Here is a 26,176-nt window from a genome sequence, read left to right on the forward strand (position 1 = left end):
AATACTACATTTATTTGATTAACTTTTTTTTTTTTTGTTTGCGCTTTTAAATAGACGACAAGTTCGGGGTTTTGTTCAAAACCAAACAAAAATCGATCGAAACCGAGAGTGAGCGGTCTAACTGTTTATGCATAACTCAGAGACTGCCCAGTGGTTTATTTATATAGTTTTGGTTCGGCGTTAAACCAATCTCTTTTTGCAGTTTAACTTCCGCGCACTCGTTTCCTATGAACTATAGTCAACTCTACTGAAGTCAGTTGTTAATTTTTTTTTTTTTTGGGGGGGGGGGGTTAGACCGCCCTTGCGTAGGCAACCAAAGTGCGAGTTTGTGAAGTTAAGGAAAGTGTCGTATCAGTTTTACAAAACGCGCTACAGCCATTGAAAGGAAAAAAAATTGTCTCAAAGAAATCTCAAAAAACTGGGTTCAACTTTTACCCACCTGTTACAGATACCAAAGCTTCACTTGTTCCTTGCAGAATGTACTGGGGTACTTGATAAAACACACTCATAGTGGACGCGTTTACAGTTTTATTGAAAACATCTTGTTCGAATGTGCCGTGGCCATGTTTTCGTTCAACTTCAATGATTCCCGCCAAAGCCACCGAACCAGCGGCGAAGAGCAGTCCAACACCGATTCTGCGCAGGGGGGTGAAGTTGAAGCCAATATGGCGGAGGCCTGGGTACAGGACTCGGTCAATAAAAGGAATGAGGATCAGTAAGGATATAAGTTCAAATACGGTGAGTGACGCGGCGGGAAAGGAAAGTTTATCGGTGACTTTTAAATTCATGTAAGAACCTTGCAAGAGATATGTGGTGAGACCCTAAAAGAAAGAAAATGTAAAGAGAAAAACACTGAGTAAACATGCCCAATGATAAAAACTTCTAAAGATGCAGGGCTTGACTCTAAAAAAAAAAAAGGATTTTGTTTTACGTAATAGTGCTGGTGTGATAGACACGAACAGCATCTGTTTTTTTCAGTAACTCCAGCATCTAAGCACTGCTAAATGGCTTTTAGTTTTACGAGCAGCCAAATTTGAAAACTAATTTTGAATAAATATTAATTACACCACATCAAAGTTCTTCTCAAAAGTTTCATACAATACGGTGTTATATCCACACACTCCCTTTCATTTGAATGGTCAAGCTGGGGTTAATTCCATAGACTTCAAAGCTTAGTAGCACCTTAATAGCATAATAACTAATAACACATGAAAGTGCATTTACTGCTCAATAGATTTCAGGCTTCCATCTACAGAATTAAAAGGTTAGAAACAAATTTATAAAGAAACGCGGCAGGTTTGCCGAGAGTCAAAGGAATAAATATGGTCAACCCAAAAAGTGAATGGAAGAGAGACCCTTAAGGTAACGATCGGGACATAAACATAAATTAAAAGAAATATAAAAATGTGACTCTATATGATCAGAAGCATATCACTATGCTTCTGATATGATATATCCAAATTTTAAGAATTTTTGACTTCTCAATTTAAAAATACTCTCTATGTTTTTACACGTTTCAATGGAAGCGTATTGCTGCTTTAATAGCTCTATTATTTCATGATTTTTGCTTTTTTTCGGCCAAATTTAGGCTTTTTACTGTTACATTGATGTGTTCAGTACTAAAGAGTAATTCTCATATTCTACAGCTAGCAAAAACATTCTGCATACAATGAGTTAGAACCTCAGAGCGCCTCTCAACTAACGCCAGGTTTTTTTGATACTGCTATTACAAACTCGCAAAGTACTCATTAAAGCGCAAAACTGACAATTAGCATCAGAAGTGACCCCCTCATTTTTTTAATGGCGTTTTGTTGTTCAATGTCATAACTTAGTATCTTAGAGCTTGTTTTTGAAGACGTAGCTTCTGCAGTGAGCCTAAACAAAGGTAAATCGACGAAGAACAACATGAATTCCCATCCCTCATGCAACCTCTTACCTGACCAAATATTGTCCAATAGAATATGAAGGTTAAGAATATTGGAATCAACCGAACCACTGACTTAACGCCTTCCACCATTTCATCAGAATACTTTCCTCCAAGAGCATGTTTAGCACCATCGAGCCAGTGTGGCCCAATTGAATTCTTCTTGCAACATAGTTTGTCCCTCAGTCCTCTACCAATGATGCGGAGCGTATCTGCTAGGTAACTACCTTGTGGTGGGTGTAATATGTAATGCTTTCTTCCGATGATGAGTAGAATAGTTCCACAAGTCATAGAAACGGCGGTTATCAGATAGCCATAGAAAAACGAGATTTCTTGTTGAACGTACACTACAGCGGTGAACGAAAGCAGCGAACCAACCTGAATGAACCAGTAAAACCAGTCGAAGAATTTTTGCACCATCACTTTTCCTTCCTCTTCTACTTGGTCTGCTCCCATTGGGGACACATTTGCCTTGATCCCTCCTGTTGCTATGGCAATAAGGATGAGTGACACAGCAAGAAATCCCTCTTTACTTGACATGCTCAAAGCGTAGGCCGACGGGTAGTTATAGGTAGTGGCCGTGAGGAGCACGGTGCCGACTATGTAGAGCAGAGAACATCCATATATGGCGTTGTATCGCCCAATTATTGTGTCGGCTAACCAACCACCAATTACAGGAGTGAAGAAACATGTTCCTTAGAGAAAAAGAAGCTTCCATTATTTTAGGTTAAATTTTATTAACTTCTGATATGAAAAAGATCTATTATAGAGTTAAATAACAATTTATCAACGCAAACAACTTCTACATGGTATAAAATTAATACAATACAGCGTTCAGTCAGGTTTCCTGAGTACTGAAGGAAAAACAAAAATTAAATTAATTAGAGGGTGTTGTGTGTGTGTGTGTGTGTGTGTTAATGACCATGGCATGGGTATGATTCAGAGAAACAAAGTCACTTGGGAAGTTTTATACTACATTAGAGCGATTTAGAGACAACAACAACAACAGCAACAACAGATTTTATTGTTGTTGTTGTTGTTTTAGTGAATATTAAGACCATCTGTACGTATAAATAAAGTCCCCATTTGTAGCTGATGAGACTTTAAGGTTGTATACGAGTAATAAAATTGAGAAAACAAGGTTGGAAGTAATCAACTGTCAAAAAGACAAATTAAAACCAAATTATCTGAGTACAGAAACTCCCAGTTCGCAAAATAGGCTCTGTTCTAGTCCTGTGAAAATAGAGAATCCCAATTTCTCGAACCCTTGGACAACTCGGTTGTTTTCCTTGGCCGATTTGCTTCTGGTCCATCAGTAGTTTACATTCGATTTTCCGATCAATATATGATTTGCTTTAAGGCCTCAAGAAATTGCGATGGATTCCTCCGTGCTCGTAGTAATAAAAGAATTAGTAAATATTTTAGTAAATGTCAATAACACGATATTTCCTTACAATATCTAAACAGACATCGTACCTTGAAATGCCAACGAAATTGTACTAGGTAACGGTGAGGCAAGCTTGAGGACATCTTTGCAGTAAAATACCAGATTTGCTGCCACGCCATAAAAAGTAAGACGTTCACAAAGCTCGACAACTAAAATACAAAGAACAACGAGATGTCTCGTTCTCTTGGATGGTGGTGGCTCTTGTAAACGAGATTTCGAGTTATCTCTCTGCGCCTCATGGATTAGAGAGAGCTCATCTTCTTTACCAGATGCCATTATACCTAGAGAAAACGAGAACAAAATTGGAATTTGATTGTAATTGTCATGGCACTTTTTCTGTCGTACTTTCGTACTTTCGTGGCTACTGAAGCCGTAAAAAATCAAACGGTAAATGATACATACCAAGAAAAACATGAACAATATTAAATCAGTGTTTTTATAGGTGGTAGAGGTCAGCGTATTTAAGCATTGACAAAGAGCCAATGTCGGCTGTCGTGCTTTTCTGGCTTGCTACGTCGTGAAAACGGACCGGATTCGGTCGCTCTAAAGCAATCGATTTAAATAAACTGAGTAAGCTCGGCTCACCAAATGTTTTGCACAGAAGTATTAGTATTATAAATTGTTACATGTGTTATATACAGTATACAACAGTTTAATTTAGCAACATCGATGGCAACAATAATGTCTGGCTTCCGTCGTTAGTATAAACTCCAGTTGCCACAAAACTCATCGAAAAACGCCTTTGCTTACAGAAATTAGAAGGAAATCTTTGCACCTATCCTAAGCTCAAAAAAAAAAAAAAAAATCGTAGAAGACAAAATCATTTGCTTTTCATTTTAGTACGAAGTTGTTAACAATAATCTTACGTTAAATGTCCAATTTTATGTCAAGTGGTCATGTTTACGAATGCGTGCACGTTTTGTATGGTGGGTGATTACCGTCATAATTAAACTTTGGATTATGTTACTTGTTATTGCATTTTGTTTTACAATAAGTTGCTTGTGTGTTTGAATTTTATGTTGGTTGTATCAATTTTCTGTCAGAATTCAGAAATTTTCGCCTAATCAAATTTTCGGTAACTCTAAACTTTCTAGTCATTTGAATTTTTCAGGTTGTGCCAGTTTTCGGGAACTATTCCAATTTCAGACTGTTTTCCAATGCTTTGCATCTCCGATTCGTTTTTCGTTTCTGGTGTATTTTTTGCCAGTAGTTCGAATTTTCGGACACATTCAATTTTCTGCTAGTAGTTCGAATTTTCGGACACATTCAATTTTCTGCTAGTTCCCGGCGCCATATTGGAATAGTAACCGCGCAGACATGATAGCGAGGCTACCGGTGACCCGTGGCTGAGCGTGAAGAGAGATTACAGTGAGGATTCGGCAATTAGCCCGTGTTTTTTCGCGTTTTTCGGAACATAAGCGAAAGTTTTGATTCTAATAATACTCCTTCGTCATCTTCTAAGATGAATGGAAAATATTGGGCCGCTTTTGGCTGTAAAAAAGGCGAGTAAACTTCTCAGGGGCTATTTTTCGCTGCGTAACAAAACACAAGGAGATCCAGTGAAGAAATCGCATCCATGGTGTAATCTGATAAGACGCCAGCATGAGCATGGTGAGGACAATTTTCTTCGTCTTTAAAGCAATTTTTCTTTGTACTAATCATTACAAAAAAGGAAATATACACAGCTCTCCTGAGCAAGTCGTTGGGATCAGAAAGAAAGGTTTTTAACATGCAATGTTTACAGAACTTTTGTTTACTTGCTCTCAATCACTGAAGTTGATGTTTAATTTATAAGTTAAACGAGACTTACCTGTAAGTTGAAGTTTGACTGTAATTCTATGAGATACCAGTCACGAACTAGGGAGTCACGTGAGATATGTGCGAGTAGCCTGAGCGATCAGTCTTCAAAAACGGTGAGTGATTGCAGACAAATAATGGGTGGGAAATAACTAGAGGAATAAGCTACATAACCCAGTGAAAGGGTAGGGCACGTGACTCCCTAGTTAGTGACTGGTATCTCATAGAATTACAGTCAAACTTCAACTTACAGGTAAGTCTCGTTTAACTTATAAATTCTATTTCGACACCAGTCCTACTCACTAGTGAGTCACGTGAGACTTTAAAGCGTGCAATCACGAGCAGCAAAATATATATACATAAACAACTTTATTTGCCAAAATATGCGTAGGAAAACAGCTACAGCATATGGCTAGTCAGCCTATGGTGCACAGAATGTACCTAAAGAAAAGCAGTAGACAATGAACTGCTGATTGTCAAAGGAAAATCTGCCTACAGTAGGCAGTAAACAAAAACACAACAACATGTGTTAGTCAGCACTGGTTTTCAGTGAAAAGGATCTGTAACAATCCTATGTGTGAAAGTTTTCCAACAGAAGCTGTCCATAAGCTTTACTTGCTGGGACAATGGGTTTCTTGTAGAACTTTCCAAAGGTTGTGGCATTCGACCAGCCTGCATTGTCCATGATAGTAGATAAAGGAACCTTGCACATTGCAGCTGCAGATGTAGATGCAGCCCTGGTGCTATGACCTTTAAAGACCGAGGTATCTATTCCTGACTTTTCAAGAACCGTTTTAAGCCATCGAGAAATCGTGTCAGTTGAAACTGGTTTGTGAGGCTTTTGGAAACTCACTAGCAGCTGGTCACTCTCCTTTCTGAGCTTGCTTGTCCTTTTGACATATTCAGATAGGCATACAATAGGACACAATCGGTTGTCTGGTGAGTAGGCTGTGAATGTCAATTCTGACACATGCTTTCCTGGTCGTGAGGTCTTCAAAAGATTGTGAATGGGAAACACACAGGTGTCTTGCTTCAATACCATACTGCTGACAGACAGCAAATGTAGTGTCTGACATCTCTGCCCAGATAACAATGCTAAAAGCATTGTAGTTTTGTAGGTAAGATCCTTCAAAGCTAAATCCTGAGGTGGGTGAAGGCTGGACAAGTATGTCAGGACAGTATTGACATCCCAAATGTTCTTGTATTTTGGTAAAGAAGGTTTCAATTCAAACACACCTTTCAGGAAACGACACACCATCGGATGGGCACCAAACGTGGTATTGTTAGACAACGTAACAATGGATGAGACAGCACTCCTCGCAGTGTTGATAGCACTATATCCTATGCCTGAATCATATAGTTCAGCAAGAAAATTGATTCCATCCTCTACAGAGGGACAAATGGGATCAATGCCCCTTGAACCACAGTACCCCCTCCATTTCTGAAGGTAAGTAGCATATTGCTTTCTAGTGCCTGACCTCCAAGATTGTTCCATGACCGTGGTAGCTGTTGTCGAAAGGCCTTTGCCATTGAGGTATCTCCGGACAAGTGACATAGAATCAGACACAGTTTCTTGTGAAGTGGGTGGGGTTCCTGTGGGTTGCTTGGTAGAAACAGAGTGTCTCTTTCCCTTGGAAGTTGTATTGGTAGTCGGATTAACATCTGCATTAACTTGGGCCACCACGGTTGGGTTGGCCATTTGGGCACAAGTAGGAGCCCTGTTGCTTTCTCCTCTTGAATCTTCTGTAGCACTCTTGTTATCAGACTAAAGGGTGGAAAAGCATAAAATAGGTAATGCTGCCATGACATGTGAAAAGCATTGATAGCAAAAGCTTCTGGGTCTGCTCGATAAGAGACATAGGGTGTGATCTGGCAATTGATCCTAGAGGCAAATAGGTCAATGTTTGGGGCAACACTGAGCTTGGTACAAGCATCTGTGAAAAGGGTTTTCTTTAAACACCATTCGGTACACCTTCTAAATGTACGCGACTCTTTGTCTGCCTCAACATTTTCACACCCTGGTATACGAGCCATGGTGAGCCATATATGTTGTTCGATGCACCAATCCCATATTTCTTTTGTCAGCTTATTTAGTTTAGGGGAGTGGCTTGTACCCATCTGGTTAATGGTAGATTCTGTGGTTGTATTATCAACCATGACCTTGACATGTTTGCCATGAGTCAAGGTACTAAATGATTTTAAGGCAAATAGCACAGCTAACATTTCAAGAAAATTTATGTGCTCCTTAGCCTCCTCAGCTGTCCAGAGTCCTCCAGTTGAGGAATCCCTGGTTGCAGCACCCCAGCCCTGTTTTGAGGCATCAGAAGTGATGATAATATCTACTTCTCCTCGATTGATTGGGTTGGATGCGGACTCGATTGAGTCAATCCACCACTTAAGTTCTTCCCTTGCTTGGCTGGATATGCACATTTTGGCATCAAAGTTCCATATGCTAGTCTTAAGAGCTGTGGTTTTGTCCCGTTCTAAATAACGGTAGTGAAGGGGTCCATAGGCAACGCCCGGGAAACTTGACACTATAAGCCCAAGGACCTTAGCTACTTCCCTAACAGTAGGGTTTTTGCAGTTAAACAGGTCAGTAGCTGCCTGTTTTAGCTTAAGAGCCTTCTCAGGGGTAAGGTAAACTAGCATGGAAACTGAGTCTAGAACAAACCCCAGAAACACCAGCTTTTGAGTTGGGATGAACACTGACTTTTCAGGGTGTACTACAAATCCTAAAGTATCCAACAGTTTGACTGTGTCAACAACATTTTTTGCACAATCATCCCAGGTTGTCCCCATTAACCAAGAGTCATCTATATAACCTGAGGACAGGTGACCAAGCTGTCGCAGGGTGACACACTTGTATAATAGGAGTTGTGGCACAAATTGTGAAAACTCGCTCGGCTCGCCCAGGCTCGCCTCGCTCCTTGTCACAATTTGTGTCCACAACTCCTATTATACAAGTGTGTGCGGAACGCAAGACGCCTTTCTTACCCCTCTCGCGAAACGAGTTGCAAAAAAGGCGTTGGCGGCACCTCTAACGGCCCGCAGCAACAGAGAGCGCCACCTGTGTGCTAGATTTATTTTTCAATTGAACAAATATTTTTCTTTAGTATATGCAACAGATGGCTGCCGCAAGATATTCGTCAGAAGTTTTGCAAGCTATGATGGAGGAAAACCTCCGTGAATTTCAAAGAAACCCCCAAAGAAATTTGTCTTTTTCACTCGCCCACACCGATTTTAACGAATGGCTTAGAGTATGGAAAATGGACATACCCGAAACTGACACAAACAACAAAGATCTTTACATTTTTGCAAGAAAAAACAAGAAAAAGTTTTATGATCTTTTAGTAAGCGAAATTGATGACTTACGAAGCTTAAAAGCAAGCTTTGGACTTGAAGTTAAATTTTCGATACAAAGAGACGGAGTTACGCAACACATGAACCACTATTTCAGTGAAAGAGAACCGCACGTGTTTTCAAAAAACACCAAAGAAGAAATCGAAAAAGAGTTTGACAGATTTATCGAAAAAGCAAAGGGAGAAATTGAGGCTTGGTCAGAGAAGGGCTCGGGGTGGAAAATTGAAAGAATAGAAATGGCGTATATCAATGTCGCGCGTTATCAGCCATTGAGAGGGGGGAGTTATCTGCCTTTACCACCAAAATTGGCAAACAAAAAAGCAGTTATTAACGTGCAAAACAGGGATAACGAATGTTTGAAATGGGCTTTGAGAGCTGCATTATTTCCGCCAAGAGATGGGAAAAATCCGCAAAGAACAAGCAGATACCCAGTTGACGACGGAATAAACTACAATGGAATCGATTTTCCAACGCCTCTAAAGCAGATTGACAGGCTTGAGGCGCAAAACAACAACCTTGCAATAAATGTGTTTGGATGGGAAGACGACTGTGTGATACCTCTCAGAACAAGCAAAAAAGAAAATAGCATTTCCCGTATAAACCTTATGTTAATTGAGTCAGGATTAATACAGCACTACTGTTTTATAAAAAGAGTAAGCGCATTGCTCTACGATCAGACTAAATCACACAACAAAAAACACTTTTGCATGATGTGCTTGACCGGTTTTACAAGAGCAGACTTGCTCGAAAAGCACGAAGAAAACTGCAATGGAGTTAACGGCAGGCCAACAAGAATCGAAATGCCGGAAGAGGGGAAAAACACTCTTTCTTTTAAAAACTATCAAAAACAAATGAAAGCGCCTTTTGTAATTTACGCCGACTTTGAGGCATTGTTAAGAAAGATGCAAGGATGTAAACGCGAAACGCCCGAGGACCGCCAGAAGAGAAAAGAACAAGGAGAAGAACTAGAAGACTTGAAGAAAAAAAGCTACACAGACAAGACAGAACAGCACGAGGCGTGTGGATTTGCTTACACAGTTGTAAGGAGCGACGGCAAACACGAAAAACCTTTCGTTTACAGGGGAGAAAACGCCGTTGAAGTGTTTTTGAACTGTCTTTTAAGTGAAGAGAAAAAAATAAGATTTGAATTGTCAAAGCAAAAACCCCTTGTGATGACTTGGGAAGACTGGGAAAAATTCAAAAATGCAACCGATTGCCACATTTGCGAAAAAACGCTAATGAAACAAAACTTTTTAGACTCGTTGCCGGTATGGATTGGGTATTATGGTGAACTTAATTACTTTGGGCAGCTTCACAAAAAATGTTATTACAGCACGAAAAAAGCGGAGCAAAGCCTTGGTACCGAACACCACTATGAGCTAAAAAAGCTTACACAAAACACACACATAGTGGCCGCAAAAAACCAAAAAAAATGTTTGAAGTGCCACAAGCCGCTTATCCAGCCGAACTACAAAGATGTGGTAAAGGACCACTGCCACATAACAGGGAAGTTTCGAGGAGCCGCGCACAACATTTGTAACTTGATGATGAGAATAAATCCAAAAAATGTCCAAATACCAGTTGTATTTCACAACCTAAGGGGCTATGATGCGCACCATTTAATGCAGGCAATGTCAAAGATTTCAAAAGAGGCACAGAAAGAGGTAAAATGTGTCGCAAACAACATGGAAAAATACATCACATTTTCATTTGGCGGACTGCGTTTTATTGACAGCTTAAACTTTCTTCAAGGAAGTCTTGATTCACTTGTAACAGCGACACCGAAGGAGTCATTAAATATAACAAAATCTATTTCAACACAGTCTGATGAAAGTTTTGAACTTCTTTGCAAAAAGGGAATCTATCCTTACGAATACATGGACTCATGGGAAAGATTTAGCGAAACAAGTTTGCCTGAAAAAGAAAAGTTTTACAGCAAACTTAATGATGAGAACATAACGGATGAAGAGTACAAACACGCGCAAAACGTGTGGGAAACCTTTGGCTGCCAGACCCTGGGCGACTACCACGATTTGTACGTTAAGACAGACGTTTCTCTGTTGGCTGACGTTTTTGAAAACTTCCGAAAAATCTGTCTTGAGAAGTACGGGTTAGATCCCGCGAATTATTACACGACGCCAGGCCTTTCTTGGGACGCACTTTTGAAAAAGACAGGCGTGGAGCTTGAGTTACTTACGGACTATGAAATGCATCTTTTTGTTGAAAGGGGATTAAGAGGCGGAATTTCGATGGTAAGCAAGAGATATGCAAAGGCGAACAACCCTTATGTTGAGGGATTTGACCCGAGCCAGCCAAAAAAATACATAATGTACCTCGATGCGAATAACCTTTACGGGTGGGCAATGAGCAAGCCGCTCCCAAAAAGTGGTTTTAGATGGAAAAAGGTTATGCCGACAGAAAAAGAAATAATGACGAAAAAAGAGTTTGCAAAAGCTGGATGGATTTTAGAGGTGGACTTAGAATACCCGAAAGAGCTGCATGACGCCCAAAACAGCTATCCATTAGCGCCAGAGAAAAAGAAAATAAACAAAGAAATGTTTTCACCTTACCAAAAGAAAATAATAAAAAATCTTGATTTAAAACTGCCAGAAAGCGAAAAGCTTGTATTGACTCTCGAAGACAAAAGCAATTACGTCGTGCATTACCGAAACTTGCAGTTTTATTTAAAACAGGGAATGAAACTCAAAAAAGTGCACAGGGTCTTAGAGTTTGAACAGGAATGCTGGATGGAGCCCTACATCCGGATGAACACAGAATTCAGAAAAAAAGCAAAGAACGACTTTGAAAAGAACTTTTACAAGCTAATGAATAACTCGGTTTTTGGAAAAACAATGGAAAATCTGAGAAACCGTGTAGACATAAGAATAGCGCGAAGCGACGAAACAAAGAAAATAAGAAAATTAGTTGCAAGCCCATTGTATTCAAGGCATGTAATGTTTTCAAACGATCTAGTTGGAATAGACATGCGAAAAAGCAGGCTTTTTCTTAATAAACCGGTCTACACAGGCATGACCATCCTTGACGTAAGCAAGCTATGCATGTATGACTTCTTTTACAACCATCTGAAAAAGGAGTACGGAGAGCGTTGCGAGCTTTTGTATACAGACACAGACAGCCTTTTGCTTGAGATAGAAACAGAAGACGTTTACGCGGACATGGCAAAAAACATTGACAAGTACGACACAAGCGACTACCCAAAAGAGCATTCACTTCATTCAAACGAAAACAAAAAGGTGTTGGGAAAAATGAAAGACGAATGCGCAGGAAAACTAATTTCAGAGTGTGTTTGTTTGAGGCCAAAAATGTATTCAATAATGACAGAAGACAAAAAAAATATAAAAAAAGCAAAGGGGGTAAAAGAGTGTGTGACAAAGAATAAGATAGATCATGAAAACTTCAAAGATACACTTTTTCAAAACAAGGAAAGCTTTCACGAAATGCACATGCTAAGAAGCTATGCCCACGAGATGTATTCAATAGTGGTAAACAAAAAATCGCTGTCGCCTTTTGACTCAAAGCGATGGATAGCGGATGATGGGATACATACAAATGCTTACGGGTATAAGTTTTGCGAAACAAAGCCTACATAAACATAACTTTTAGAGCTTTTCTGAGCCCAAGGGGCTCAAGCACTAAGTGCTTGGTGGTAACTGTGTATTTGGAGGAATAACAAGCAATTCTTCACGCACGAAGCCGCGCTTTGGACCATCGTGCAAGTAATAAAGAACTGGCTGATTAGGTTTAGTAACAGACCTTTCAATGCTGTAGACTTTTAATGACCAAATCGGATCTGTAGCCCTTTTTACACCGCCTTCCAGCTCGCCAGGTTGGTAGAGAAAGCGCACATTAACGAGAGAGGGGAGTTTTTTTCTTTCTTGCCAACAGGTCTTGTATATTTTGAGGACGGTTTTGACGAAACAGCCTTTTCTTTGATTGCAGCAGCAGGCTTTTTTCCAGTAAGACTGGTAACTTCGTTGTTCAGAGCGGTAACAACTTCTGGAAGCCTTTTTACCCACGCTGTCGACCGCTGGCCAGATGGCAGGTTCATCTCGACACCGTACTGATAACCAAACAGGCGCTTTGCCAGTGTTTGATTAAAACGTTCAACAATAGCTTGATCTCTGTGAATGTTAACACGCCCGCGTCTAATATAGGTTTTGTGATTTTCCATTTCTTTAGTAACAGCTCCCATGAATTCGCGACCAGGGTCAACTTGAAGCATCTGTGGCCATTTTAGTGCACTTCGCCTGTAAATTGTCTGAAAACCTTTTGCAACCTCAGTTGAATCTTTGGAGGTCAAAGGCTCGGCCTCTTTGAAACGGCTGGCAACGTCAACAACAGTCAGCGCGTATTTGTAAACTTTTCGCCCTCGCGGCAGTTTGTCGTGTGGCAGAAAAAGAAGGTCCGCCTGGTGGACCGCGTTTGGAGAAGAAACATCGAATTTTGGGCGAGGAACGTATCGTGGTGCCGGAAGGTAGATCTGCCAAAGGGCCTGCTTAACTAGCCACTTTTTTGCGGCATCTTCGGAAACCTTGGCAGCCTCGGCTAATTTTTTTATCGCAGCAATTCCTTCCAATAGCCCTGGGGGCTATAGTAGACTTTTGAGATCTTTGCATCCATGCGTATACAAGAAAAAAAAGAAACGTTTAAAGAAACCGAAAGGCAGCGTACCCAAGAGCAAGAGCGCCTGCGCCAACAAACATCAGTTCACCTTGTTTCTGCTGCTCGCTTGGCTGATAAAAATCAGAGAACTTGGGTTCTTTCGGAGGAATCATTTGTTTGTCAGGATGTGCCTGGTTGTAGAGTTTGAAAGCGTAGTCTGTGTTCGTAAAGTTTTGTTTCGCTTGCTGTTTGATCTCATTGTTGGTTTCGATCCAGTCGAGAAGCTTCGTGCGGTCACGAGAGTACTTCGCGTAAGCTGCCTGGTAAGCCTCGAGAGCTTTGTCGTGTCTTTCTTTTTCTTTCAAAGCGGCGTCATCTCCGCCACCCAAAGCTCGAGCAAGATAGTTGCCGCCAATGAAAGCAGCAGCGTTCAAGATAGCTCCGCCAGCCATAATCGCTACGCTTGCCATTGTGTTTTTTTGTTCTTATATTATAATATTTTTTTTTAATTGGTGGGGAGAATTTTCTGGTCCTCGAGATACTGTTTAAGTGCAACGCTGCCAGCCATGACGGCTGTGAACTTTACATAGTTCATAAAACTGCTGCTTGGGTCGGATGTGAAGTTTTCTTTTACAACTTTTTTGGCAGCCCAGCCGATTCCGGCGGCGAGACCTGTAATGGTGGCGGCATCCATGAGCGTTTTCACGAGCTTGTTGTCGGACATGGCGGTTCAGTATAAAATAATAAAAAATATTCAATTGAAAAATTTTTTTGTTTATTCTTCACCGTTTTGCGAAGCAAAGTTTGCAACTTCTTCACCAGATTCAACTTCTTTTGTTTTTTTTTATACCTCTTTTAAAAATTGTATCCTCATCCTTTTGCACCCGAATAGCGGTTTTAGCGCAAGTTTTGGAAAATTCAAACCAAAGTAATGCAATACCAGCCATAGCTGCACCTTTAACAAGGCTGTCAAGAATAAAACCAAGGGACATTGTCGGTATAATAAATGAAAAATAAATGTTCAAAAGAAATTTTTTAATCCATCGGACGGATTCCTCTTTGTTTGCGAGGTCTAATGGCATTTTGGATTGTCGAAGGCGTGTCTGAAGAACGCGTTGCAACCCTTCCAATACTTTCTGCTGTAACTGGTGTGTCATCAGTTATAAGAGTTGGCGGAGCTTTAAATGTTGGACTTCTTTTTTCGTTTATAAAGGCTTTTATGTCTTCGCGTTTCACATAAGTTGTAACGATTGCAACGCCGATACCAAGCAAAGATATCCATTGATTTGTGGTGAGACCGCTTGATTGCGGCTGAGCCTCGGGCGGAGCTGGTTCCGTTACGGCCGGTGGTGTTACATTTCGCTTTGCAGCAGCAGATTTCTTTTCCTTTTCTTTTGCAATTATTGCAGCAGCCTCGACAGCAGCTTTTTTCTGTGCTTCACGAGCCTGTTTTGTTTTTTCAGCTGCAAGCTTGCCAGCAGCAACTCGCTTTGGATTTTTGGCAGGCTTTGTTGCTCGAGTTGTTGAAGTAACTTGTTTCTGTTCTTCTTGAGCGATCGGAGTTTGTTCGAGCTCGGCCATTTATAATAAAAAAAAAAAAATAATATTTAAATAGAAAATTGCTCAGCAAGATTTTTTGCTAAGCAATTGCTAAGCATTGTTCAGTAATTACTTAGCATTTTTTTAGCATTGCTCAGAAAAATCTTCAGTAGTGTTTGTGTCCGCATCTTTGGAAGCACCTTTGGTTTCGCACAGCGAAGTGTGCGACTTTGTAGCTTCGTTTAAATTAACGTGCTTTGTTGTGATGAGCGCAGCATTTGCAACGGCAAGAAATCGGCCGCATTTCAAAGCCAGACCGCCTGCCAAAGTGGACAGCTCTTTACTGATAATGTAGTCGTTTTTGAGTTCCTTCTGATAATCATTGACGTCCTTGATATTTACGGCCATACCAACGACTTTAGTAACAAGAAAAATAAAGCTGTCAATCAAGCTGTCGGTTGTTTTGGATCCAACGTATGCCTCATATCTCTTTAAGTACTTTTCAACTTCTTTATCTGTCAAGCGCTTCACCTGCTCGTGTGTCAGTTGCACACCGATTGCTTCTTTGGCTTTTCCTGTTGAAACAAGGATTGCAAGCTGTTCACGCAAAGCAGGAATGTCAGGGCCTTGAATGAGTGCCATAGCGCTTTCTGTACTTTCTGGTTCAGCTCCTAGCAGTTCCATTACGGAAGCTAATTCTTGTTCACTTGCAGCGCCCTTGACGCTCTCGGGAGGAGAAGTTGCGAACGGGTCAGCCATTTATTACTCTAAAAAATATGTTCAATAAGAAAATTTTGTGCCGTAAGGGTGGCGATGAGAAATGACAAGATGCGAAAACTTATTTTTTTTTAGCTTTAAAATGATTTCTTTGTAATCCTCATGAGCAAGTTCGCCAGCGTAATCCTCAAAGATTGCCTTCGTGGTCTTGGCAGAGGGGGTGTAAAAGAAAACGATTGCCGCCACATTTTCGCGGAATGAGGCTGTTATGCTTGTCATTTTTTGAGTTAACACCCATATGCTCAAGCCTGCGTGGCGAGCAGAGAAAGCAAGATTCACCAATTCACCCGTTCTTCCCTTTACATCTTTCGATGCAGCACAGTCGTCGAGGATGATAAGCGTGTTAGTACCCTCAAAAAGAAATCTTGAAAGCCTTAACCAAGATTCCACCTCGTGCTGCTCACAAATTAAAACAAAAAATCGAAGATCTTCCTCAGCAAAGCGATAATAAGTCTTGTTGTGTTCGAAAGTCGGGCAGATGAGCACGATATAGTCAAACTTGCCGCGGAAAGGGCCACAAAGCTGATTGACCACGTATCTTGTTTTTCCTGAGTTCGTTGGTCCCACAATGAGGGCGTTGAAGGGTATATTGGCAGGATCCATCTTCGTTCGTATATGTACCTAAGGTACACTTTTTCAAAGAAAAAATTATAAAAGCACAGATTCTAACTGCCTGCCAAGTATATTCATTTGGGCGTCGCTGATTACGTAAATGTGGCAGTTCAAATTACCTGAGCCGCTTGCTTTCCTCTCTAGCTCAAGCTGGACACCGTCCTTTGTGTTCACAAGGCGCGTGCCGCTTCCGTGCATCGAGTGGTCAGCCATGGAACGCAGATCAATAAGAAGGCCAAACTTGTCTTCTGTGTAAAACTTTTGCAGAGTCATGTGCTGCGTTTTATTTTTTTCTTTCATGTAGAATCTTTTAACTTCTCCCCAAATGTCCATTCCTTCGATGCCGTTGTTGTACAGCATGTTTGGCGAGCCGTTGACAGTGATGCTTACTTTTGTAAGGTCCGGGTTAATGTACTTTTCCGAGCTCCTTGCACCTTTGTTATATTGCTCAATAAATAGGAGCAAGATACCTTTCATGGACCTCCTCTGCGGGTTGACCCTTAGATTCAGACGTGTGTCGGAGCCTTTTGCAAAAGTCGTCACTTTATCACGCTGGATGTGGTCGTAAGCGAACTCTTTGCCGCCCGAATAAGCGCTGAACGCTTCATCTGCAATTTCCTCGCTTCTTATCATCTCGTACTCCAGCTGGATGTTTGTCAACTTGTATTTTAGTTTTGTTGTATCTGAGCCTCTGACCACATGTTCGGCTGCCGCGAGCTTCAGTTCGAACACAAGATCGTTGTATAGTGCCTGAGGATAAAATGCCCCATGGTCAGTTAAAATCTGGTGATCCAGTCGGATGCGGTATTTATTTCCATATATCTCATTCAGCTTTTTTTCTGCGTCCACACCTGAAGTTTTCTTATCGCCAGCATTTGAGCGAATTTTGTTGAGGTCCTCGCTCTGAATGCCCTCTGGCACCCTGTCTTCGCGCTCCTCCTGCGAAAGGAAAAAATCCTCAAATATTTTGTAGATGTCATAGCCCACCGTGTCCTGCACTACAGTGCCTTCGTACTTTACAACAAACTTGTCGACCAGAGCTCGGCTGACGTTGTCAACCAGAAAGTTGTTGGCATGGCCTCCGCTTAAGTCGATGTTGAAGCGCAGCGCCAGCGAGCCGGGTACAATGACCTCGTTTTCGTTCAGCTTTGGCACTGAAACATACAACGTTTCCTCTGGATTGGCTTCTGTGCGGTCAAAAGTGATTCGTTTTACCGCGCGCTCGGCTTTCAGTGCGCCGAGTATTTTCTCTGTGCGCCCCGGTCGAAGGTTTTCTTGAACAGCAGCCATCTCTCGATTGGTTTTATTGTTAAATTGAAAAGTTTAATTTGAAAATATATATAAATTACGTGATGGCGGAAGGTGGTGGTGAGTTTGGATACGAGGACCATGATTTGGACCAAGATCTTGACCACAACAGTGATAACGATGATGAAGAGGAACAAGAGGTCGACACAACCCGACCATTTCAGCCCGGGGGGGCATCCACACCCTACCATGGGGGTGAACAACATGAAATGCAAACGATGCAGCACGAACAGAGCGGGCTGCCAGACACATCCTACGAAGAAACACCTTTTTTGGGAAGCTTTATTCATCAAGATGACAAACCGGCAATGATTGACAGAGCTAAAGATTTTATCAAAAGAAAATTCCCCAAAGTGAACTTCGCAAAATTAGACCCAATAGGTTTTAGCAAAAAGAGTGGCAATGAAACTACAATTGTATCCTTTGGATCAAAAGGTGGCGAGACCGAAATTTTCAAAAAAGACGGAACTGGCCTTCTCAAAAAATTCACAGACAAGTTTAAAGCCCCCCTTGGGCCAGAAGCGGAATCTCTGATTTCTCAAGACAATGAAAAAATAAGAGAAATGAGACCAAGATTAAGAGAAGCTGAAAGTCAACTACAACAGGCAGAAACAATTGCCATGCAGAAAGAAAAAGTCACCCAAGAAGTAAAAGATCTCAGAATAAGAATCGAGCGAATAAATGCCAAGATGGATCAACTTGGGTCAAATGTTGAAAATGAATCAGAATTGCGCAGACTTGTGCAACTGAAAAAAAATCTTGAAAAGGATTTTGAAAACAAAAAAAAAGAAGTTGCTGCTCTTGAAAAACAAGCTAAGCAGAAGGCAAAAGAACAAACACGAGTCGACCAACTAAGGGCAGGCCTCGCTGCCATAGAGAGCAGAAGAAATACTTTGCAAGAAAGGCTCAACGACACAAGAGCGTTGGATGATCTAAAAGAAAAAGAAGCCGAGCTGAAGCAACAAAACGAGGAAGATCAAGCTGTTATAGAGGATGAAAATGCATCCCCCACTAACAAACAAGCTGCGGAAGAAAGAGTTGCAGAAAGAACCGAGGAGCTCGGGCGTTTGCAAACGCAGATTGCAGAAAGAGAAAGGGCGCTTCCACTTCGTGAGAGGATCAAAGAGATCTTCAAAAAATATGGCGTGACAGTAACAGCAATACTTCTTGCTGCTGGTGTCACGATTGGTTCTGTAATTGGTGCCATTACAAACTCTTTGAAGGCCACCGGCAAAGCGTTGGGAAAAGGCCTAAGTGATATTGGCTCAAAGGTAGCATCAGCTCTGCCTGGTCTCATTGGCTCGATTGCGAAATTTCTTTTCAAAACCGCTGGTCAAGTAATTGGATTTCTTGCAGAGCACACCTGGCTGCTTATCCTTGCTGTGGTTGCTTTTCTTGTTGAAAAATACATCAAAAAAAGACGTTAGCGCATAAGGGTGTAGAGCAAAGCTGCTGCTCCAACCGCGCCAACAGCGACAGTTGCTTTGTTTATTTCGTGTGAATCATTGGCTACGGCCTTCGTAGGTTTAGCGCTTTGCGCGTTGCTAGCTTGTGTTTCAGCAGCGCTTGCTGCAGGTGCCTGATTTTTTTTTGCTGTGGCGCTCTTGTGTATAGGATTTGAAGGGTGGCTGTTTGGTGGGTTGATTTTTGATTTTCCTCCCGCCATCAGTTTAAGAGCTGCTTTTTTTGTAGCTTTATTAACCTCATCATTCACTCCTAATTTCATCCCAACAACAGCCTGCTTAAGCTGGTTATTGTAACCAACAACGCTTTCTGTGTTTATCACCATACGAGCGGGCATAAGCCAGGCACCTGGGCAGACTGCAAGGTTAAGCCGAACCTTAGCTTCGTCGATGGCTAGTTGGTATCTTTGGACCGACTTTGCCAGATCAGGTTGCCTTATAGCGTCTTCAACCAACACGAGGAACTCACTTTGCGCTTCCTTTGCACGGCCGCCTGTTCCAAGTATGCTACTTCGAACGTTCACCTGCGAACCGAGAATACAGTAGACAAAAGCCTCTATCGACTGGTTTACTCTCGACAAACCTGCCTGAGTAAGCCCTTCAGTGCCGTTAGGACAAAACCAGTCTGCCTGTGCATATGCAGCGTCGTCTGGCTCGATGTATTGAATCAAGTTACCTTTGCTTGCAGTTCCACCTTCATCCGAAAATTTATCGTAATCGGGGTATTTTGCTCCAGTTTTTTGTATACCATGCCCTGATATCCTGATATAAACGTTACCAAGTCCGTGGTTTGCGCCTGTTGTGAAACGGAAATCGCTTGACGGGTCGACACCGAACTCAGCGCATATTCTTTTGTAAGAAGCCACGTCGTACTTGTTGTCAAACTGGCTAAACGTTGGGTCGCCAGGCAAGGCGCTTACGCTCTGAATCCCCCCCATCTGAAACAATATTCGCCTTATCGTGAAATAAACGTGAAAAAGGTAAAAATTTCGCACAATCGGTGGCAAGCTAAGAGATGAGTGTTCTTCATCGAAAATTTCTCGGCTTACCCCACTGCCTGTTGTCGCACACCAAACAGCAAAGTTAAGTTGCTGAGGCCAGTAGCCCATATTTTGGCTAGCAAGCCACCTTTTTGACTCTTTTCCTGATGTATGCTTCAGTTTTGTTTTTTGAAAAATCTCTCTTAATTTCGTTGTGAAATATTGGTCTGGTGTGACGTAGATGTTTATTTGGCTGTTAAATATTTTTTTCAAACTTGGTGCGGCTTCGTGAAATCCAACAGCTGGAATTGGCAAAGATGAGCCTTTTGCGCCGCTTGGTGACAGCTGTTGTGGAAAACCGCCTGAAATTTGATTCACCCCCAGTGCTTTTTTCATCTCTGGGCTCCAATATTTGCTGTCAGAGCCAAAAACATTTATCAAATGGCCTTGCCCTGCCTTGTAATAAATGTCTGCCGTTGCTGTGTGGTTGTACGCGAACTCAACCTGTGCAACAAATTTTGTTCGGTCAGCGTTTGGATATTTTGCAAGAAAAGGTTTCCACGCATTGTCTTTTGCCGCTTCAGAAATTGTAGTTGCTTCTGTGGTTTTCATCCACTTCATAAAATCTCTTTCTTTGAAATCAAGAAAAGTTGATTGAGAAATGTCATCAGCTCTCGGAATAGGCGGCGCCATTTTATATTAAAGATTTATTTTTCAAAAGATAATTATAAAGATGGTTGTGCTCACAATCGACGCGAGTTCCAACGGGGAAACTGTTTACTTTGACCAGCCAATTGAAAAACCAAGGTTTATCAGCCTGCTGTCATGCTCGTTACAAAACAGCTGGCGTAATCTGGAAGAAATTGGCTCCATAAGCATTAAACAAAACAATGTGAGCAACAATGTTGCTGTTTTTTTTTCCAGGCAACTACAATTTTGATGAAATTACAAGTTACCTGACTAATAAGTTCAAAGATCAACAAAAGCTAACAGTAAAAAGGGATGATTTAAAAAGAGGCTTTTCAATAACAAAATCAAAAAATATTGAAAGCTTTTCTTTTGATAAAAATCTTTCTAAACTTGTTAAGAACACAATTGTTGATGCTGCTAACGCAAGAATTGAAGATTTTACTAAGCCAGACTTTTATTACATTCACTGCGATTTACTTTCCAAAGAAAATAACTTGTATAATGGAAAGCCAAGTGACATTCTCGCTTGTGTACCAATAACCGGGAAACCTTATGATTTGGTTCATTACCCTCAAAATTTTATCAATAATTCACGTCGAACAAACGCTGTTCAGAGTGTGAACAGTGTCACATTGACCGTCAAAGACAAAACTGGCAGTAAGTTTGACTTTGTTGGAGCTCCGCTGCATTTTGAATTAGAATGAAATTAATATTTTTTTATTGTATACGAGACCATGTCATCTGCTAATGTTCTCCCGAGTGCCCCTGCTTATGGTGTTAGCGAAGAAAACAGCGTAAAACAAACACTGTATCCCGCTTTGCCAAATCAACCAGAAAACTTTAGGTTAACAAAAATCAATCAAATTTGTTCAGAATTTGACAAAGAAGTTGCAAAATACCGAGCTGTTTTGAAAAAGTATAAAAAGGTGAAGTCTTTTTTTCATTATTCCGCAATTTCAATGGGTGGTTTGTCCAGTGTTCTCTCTGCTTCCAGCCTTGGAACAGCGGTAACAGTCGTTGGTTTGCCGGTAAGCGTTCCTCTCGCAGCATGTGCTGCAATTACAGGCGTTTTGTCTGCCGCTTTCACTGGAGCGAGCAAAAAACTTGAACCAAAAATTTTGAAAAATAATGAAATTACTTCGCTTGCTGTTGCCAAACGTGAAACTGTCAATAGACTTGTTTCTGCCGCTCTCATTGACAATAAAGTTGATGACAAAGAGTTCCAAATTATTTTGGATGAATATTCTCGTTACATGGCCCTCAAAGAGACTGTTCGCAGGCACCTTTCAAAAAATTTAAGCCAAAAAAAGTCATCTCCACAGCCGGACATTGAAAAATTGAGAAATGAGATAAAAAAACAAGAACTGGAGAAATTAAAAAGACGTCTTTCAGCCGAGTCGAAATCAGATTTGAGAAAATGAACGCTGGATTTAATCTGAGTGTTCAGAAAAATAAAATTAACGCATGACACAAATCGTGACATTGTGTTACACACAGCGTGACATTGTGTGACACAGAGCGTGACTGTCACGCGTGACGTTGCGTGACAGGTCAAACGAAAGGGCAAAACCCTGGTCGGGGGGGTGCTCGTTGGCTGTTTCTTGCCTAGCCCCGGCTAGGACTTTTTCCCCGCCGCTGACAAGGCGGCTGTCCCACATTTTTACCTCTGCCGAGGTTTGAAATCCCGAGGAATTTCTGAGCACCCCCACGTTATCAGTAGGGCCGAGGCGGGTTCACCCAGGGGTATCTCCCACTGAAAGGAGTCCCCCTATACCCCGTAATTCACCATCCGCACAAGCCATTATAACAGGATTCAAGTGGTTGGCCATCCACTACCTCCCTTGACTTCACCAGAATTTGTGAACTAACAAAAAATTACGGCCGCGTTAACTTATATATAGTTCACTTTGTCACGTTTTTCACTTGTGGTACCCTTTCACCTATTTTGAGCAAGTACGCATGCGCTTTTGGGCATCAGGATGATGTCATCATTAATTAGACACTTGGTAAAGTTTGGTAAATAGGCTAAAATGTTGGTGCTTTTCCAAGCGATTTGCTTTATTTTAACTGAACTTTCTACTCCCGTTTGGCAAAATGAGGTCAGACAGATAACATATCAAGTCGTGGAAGCAATGCTTGAAGCAGAAAAAAAATAAACAGGCCCGATTGAGACCGATGTTTCGGGAAAGTTCTTTCGATCGATCGATAAACTTCTGTGATCAAATCCTGTTATTTCTCGATTTCTTCTCTTCGCTTCACTTCGGCAGCTTCTGTGGGGGCACAAAAAATTACAGCGCGTTAACTGAGCGTATTTTTTTTGTAATATCTGTTCTGTTTCGTTTTTTATCGGCCCAAACACTAAATCCTGATTAGGCCGCCATGTTTCTTTCTGCTCGTCCAAGGGCCTGAGAACTAGAAATATGGTTTCCAGGCTCTCTCTGAAAATGTCACGCAACTCACGTAAGTCGCTCGCGATTTTGCGTGCCGCTAGCAGGGCAACCATTTTTTTGTGTCTGTAAACGGTCAGAAAAAATGGTTTTAGCGCGTTTAACGTTAGCGAAGGTTTTTTTAATGTTGTTTTCTTTTATAAATAAAAAAAAAAGTCGCAAGCTTAAACCTTTTTTGTCAATTAAAGGTTCGTCGCCCTAAAGTACAATGGTTGGTTTAAATGATTGGTACGAAGTTCAGTCTGTCGGCTCTTCTTCCGGCAGTTAATTAATTTGTTTACCCATTTTTTTTGCTTTTTCTTTAGTTCCATTTCCACGACTACTTTCCAGATTTTTTTGTTAGCTTTAGCCAAGATTTGCTTAGCGATTTCAGTTTTTTTTGCCTTAAATTTTCCGGAATTTTTTCAAAATCATAGACATAGTCGTACACTTCTCCTAACCTCAAAAAAGCTTCATGATATTTTGTTAAAGTAAGATAATCTAACGATTTTTTTGGTAAAACTGTCGTTATTGGAACAAATTCTTCGTTTTTTTCACTGTTGGGTAAGTCTTCACTTTTTCCAAAAAGTTCTGGTTTTTTCAGTTTCATACTTTTTTTTAAAGTAAAGTCTCTTTCCAACAATTCTTCAAAAATTTCTTTGCTAAGCTCTTTAGTTTTCAGTTTTGAAATTGCTACAACCAAGTCGTGTATAAATTTTATCATGTCAACACTTACATATTGTTGTAAATATCGATCAAAAATTTTTTCGTTTTGGATGTAAAACTTTCTCGTTCTCGGTCCTTTTGGTTGAAAAACATCTCTCGTTGGCTCCATTTACCCTGAGGTGTTATTTGTTCAATTGAAAAATAAATATAGCACACAGGTGGCGCTCTCTGTTGCTGCGGGCCGTTAGAGGTGCCGCCAACGCCTTTTTTGCAACTCGTTTCGCGAGAGGGGTAAGAAAGGCGTCTTGCGTTCCGCACACACTTGTATAATAGGAGTTGTGGACACAAATTGTGACAAGGAGCGAGGCGAGCCTGGGCGAGCCGAGCGAGTTTTCACAATTTGTGCCACAACTCCTATTATACAAGTGTGTGGGTGGCAAATACTGGCTTCATTAGCTTGGTAAATTTTCTGGGACAGAAAGCCAACCCATTGGGAAAACATGTAAACATAAATAACATGTTGTTCCATTCAAATTTGAGGTACTTTTGGTGTGGCTTTGCAATAGGGACTGAGTAGTAAGCGTCCTTCAGATCAATTGACGCCATGTAGCAATTTGGGGTCATGAGCCTTATTGCTGTCCAGACAGTGTCCATTTTGAAGTGTTGGTATTCAACATGCTGGTTAAAGTTTTTCAAATTAAGAATCATTCGATATGATCCATCTTTTTTATTTGCCACAAAAATTGGCGAAACATATTCTCCACTTTCATGTTGGGTGGGTACAATGACACCTTTGTCAAGCAATTTCTGAATTTCAGCTTCTATAACCAGTGAGTCACTGATGCTGAATGTTTTCCTTTTGGGGGCCAAGTTTTTTGTGGGCTGTGTGGAAAATTCAATATATTGACCCTTAACACAATTAAGGACTTCTGAGTCAGAAGTTAATTCCTTCCATTTGTCAAGGAAATGTGCCAGTTGTCCACCCTTGAAGCTTTGCACCTTATTAGTAAAATACTGTTTCATAATGGGCTCAAACAACAAAAGATTATTTACCTGTAGGTTATCAAGTGTGTCAGTGGAAATCATTGCTGCTTCTTCCCCTGGTCCTTCGATCGGAAGAAGGGTTTTGAGGGTGGTGTCGAGTTCCACTGACGACCTTTGGCTAAAAAAGGCTTGTTTCGCTGATCAGATTTTTGGTAATTTCTTGAGGGTTGTCCTTTAGTGCCTTTGCGGCGGTACCCAACTGCAGTGGTACTCACCCTATTGGATGCTCGTATGTTGTTCAGTTGGGTTTGCAGGTCATTTCCGAACAACAGACCTGTGACTGGAATATGCGAGGCACAGAGGCCTGCATAATCTTTGTTTAAATGCGGTTTGATCGACTCCCTGCGACGGTGGGACAGGTCGACATGTGCGTGCCCCAGAAGAGCGACTGCATCTGTGTTCATTTTTATGAGTTGTTGTATGTCAGAGTCTGACTTGGGCTGCTTCGAGTTCTTCATTTCGAGCAGCAACTCAATTGATTTACACATGACCGCACCAGCGGTGCCAACCGTTTTTTGGATTGAGCTTGTTCTGAGGTCTTGTTGTTTAACTGAATGACTCAGTTTATCCCAGATTTCAGGATTAACTCGCGGTGTTGTGAGAGTCTCACAGTTAGACGGGCGTAAATATTTCGCCGCCTTGTCTTTAAGTTTCGAGTCTGGCAATTTCTTAGACCATAGGTTTGTAATAAAATTTGCCAGTTGTTTGTCCACAGCGGGACCCGATTCGTCTCCATTGAGAAAATCTTCTGCGATTTCCGACAACAATGGGTCATTGCCGCCGTCGCTTTGCTCGAGTCGAGCACGTGGTGTATCCTTAGAGGTTTTGTCGGCTTCAGTGCCACAGAGCGCCTGAATTTCCGCGTCCGAGTCATCTCCATCTTCTTCTGAACCCTCGGAAGCACTCATTTCGTCTCTGGAACTGTGTTTACGCCGTTTAGGATCGGGTTGATCATCTGTGTTGCTGGAATGAAGCCGCTTGAGGTCCTTGATCGACTCGTTCATGGCGACCAGTGAGCCTGCCAGCGTTCCGAGGTTTTTGTTGACACTCTCCATCATAGTGAACATAGGATCCTGGTGGGCAGTTGTTGGGGCCTTATCTTTAGGATCGTGGTAATCATCTAAGAGGGCGTCCTCCGCCTCAGTCGAAAGTAGGTTTCCGCTAGAATCCGTCATAATCAAAACGCGACCGACCGCTCTGGAAATACGCGCGCAACTGATCGCTCAGGCTACTCGCACATATCTCACGTGACTCACTAGTGAGTAGGACTGGTGTCGAAATAGAATAATACTTTACATTACACAATGCCCAATTCTTGAAAGTTTTCAGTAAAATAGTTATCCCAAATCAGGAATTATTCTCAATTTTGCAGACTTCTTTTTTATTTTATTTCTGAGTGTGGCAGTTTATTTTATATTGGTTAGAGCTGCTTTTAGGTGAAGTTATAAGCTTGGTTTAAATAAAGTTTTAATATTATCTCATTGGTAAAGAGAAATCCCAGCAACATAGATTGTGAAACA

At 41.3% G+C, this 26,176-nt stretch overlaps 2 protein-coding genes and 1 pseudogene across 3 annotated transcripts in view; all 3 read right to left on the reverse strand.

The window, feature by feature from the left end:
• The window catches only part of LOC144650529 (solute carrier family 15 member 4-like), a 31,009-nt pseudogene that overhangs the window by 1,507 nt on the left and 3,326 nt on the right, over positions 1-26,176 (reverse strand). Inside the window, exons 2-4 of the transcript XR_013570138.1 lie at positions 3,401-3,652; positions 1,937-2,619; positions 440-821 (exon numbers count right to left, since the gene is read on the reverse strand). The product of XR_013570138.1 is annotated as a solute carrier family 15 member 4-like (transcript). The remainder of the gene's footprint in view (positions 1-439; positions 822-1,936; positions 2,620-3,400; positions 3,653-26,176) is intronic.
• Positions 5,318-24,788, reverse strand: LOC144650526 (uncharacterized). Its single transcript, XM_078510215.1, has 2 exons — positions 24,666-24,788; positions 5,318-6,933 (listed from the first exon to the last, which is right to left on the reverse strand). Exons 1-2 carry the CDS (start codon positions 24,696-24,698, stop codon positions 5,740-5,742), a joined length of 1,227 nt encoding a protein of 408 aa, XP_078366341.1. The 5' UTR covers positions 24,699-24,788; the 3' UTR covers positions 5,318-5,739.
• Positions 24,695-25,936, reverse strand: LOC144650527 (uncharacterized). The gene has a single exon (XM_078510217.1). It carries the CDS (start codon positions 25,829-25,831, stop codon positions 24,695-24,697), a length of 1,137 nt encoding a protein of 378 aa, XP_078366343.1. The 5' UTR covers positions 25,832-25,936.

This window comes from Oculina patagonica, chromosome 4, assembly GCF_052425735.1.
Source record: "Oculina patagonica isolate OP01 chromosome 4, crgOcupat, whole genome shotgun sequence".
Classification (NCBI taxonomy): domain Eukaryota; kingdom Metazoa; phylum Cnidaria; class Anthozoa; order Scleractinia; family Oculinidae; genus Oculina; species Oculina patagonica.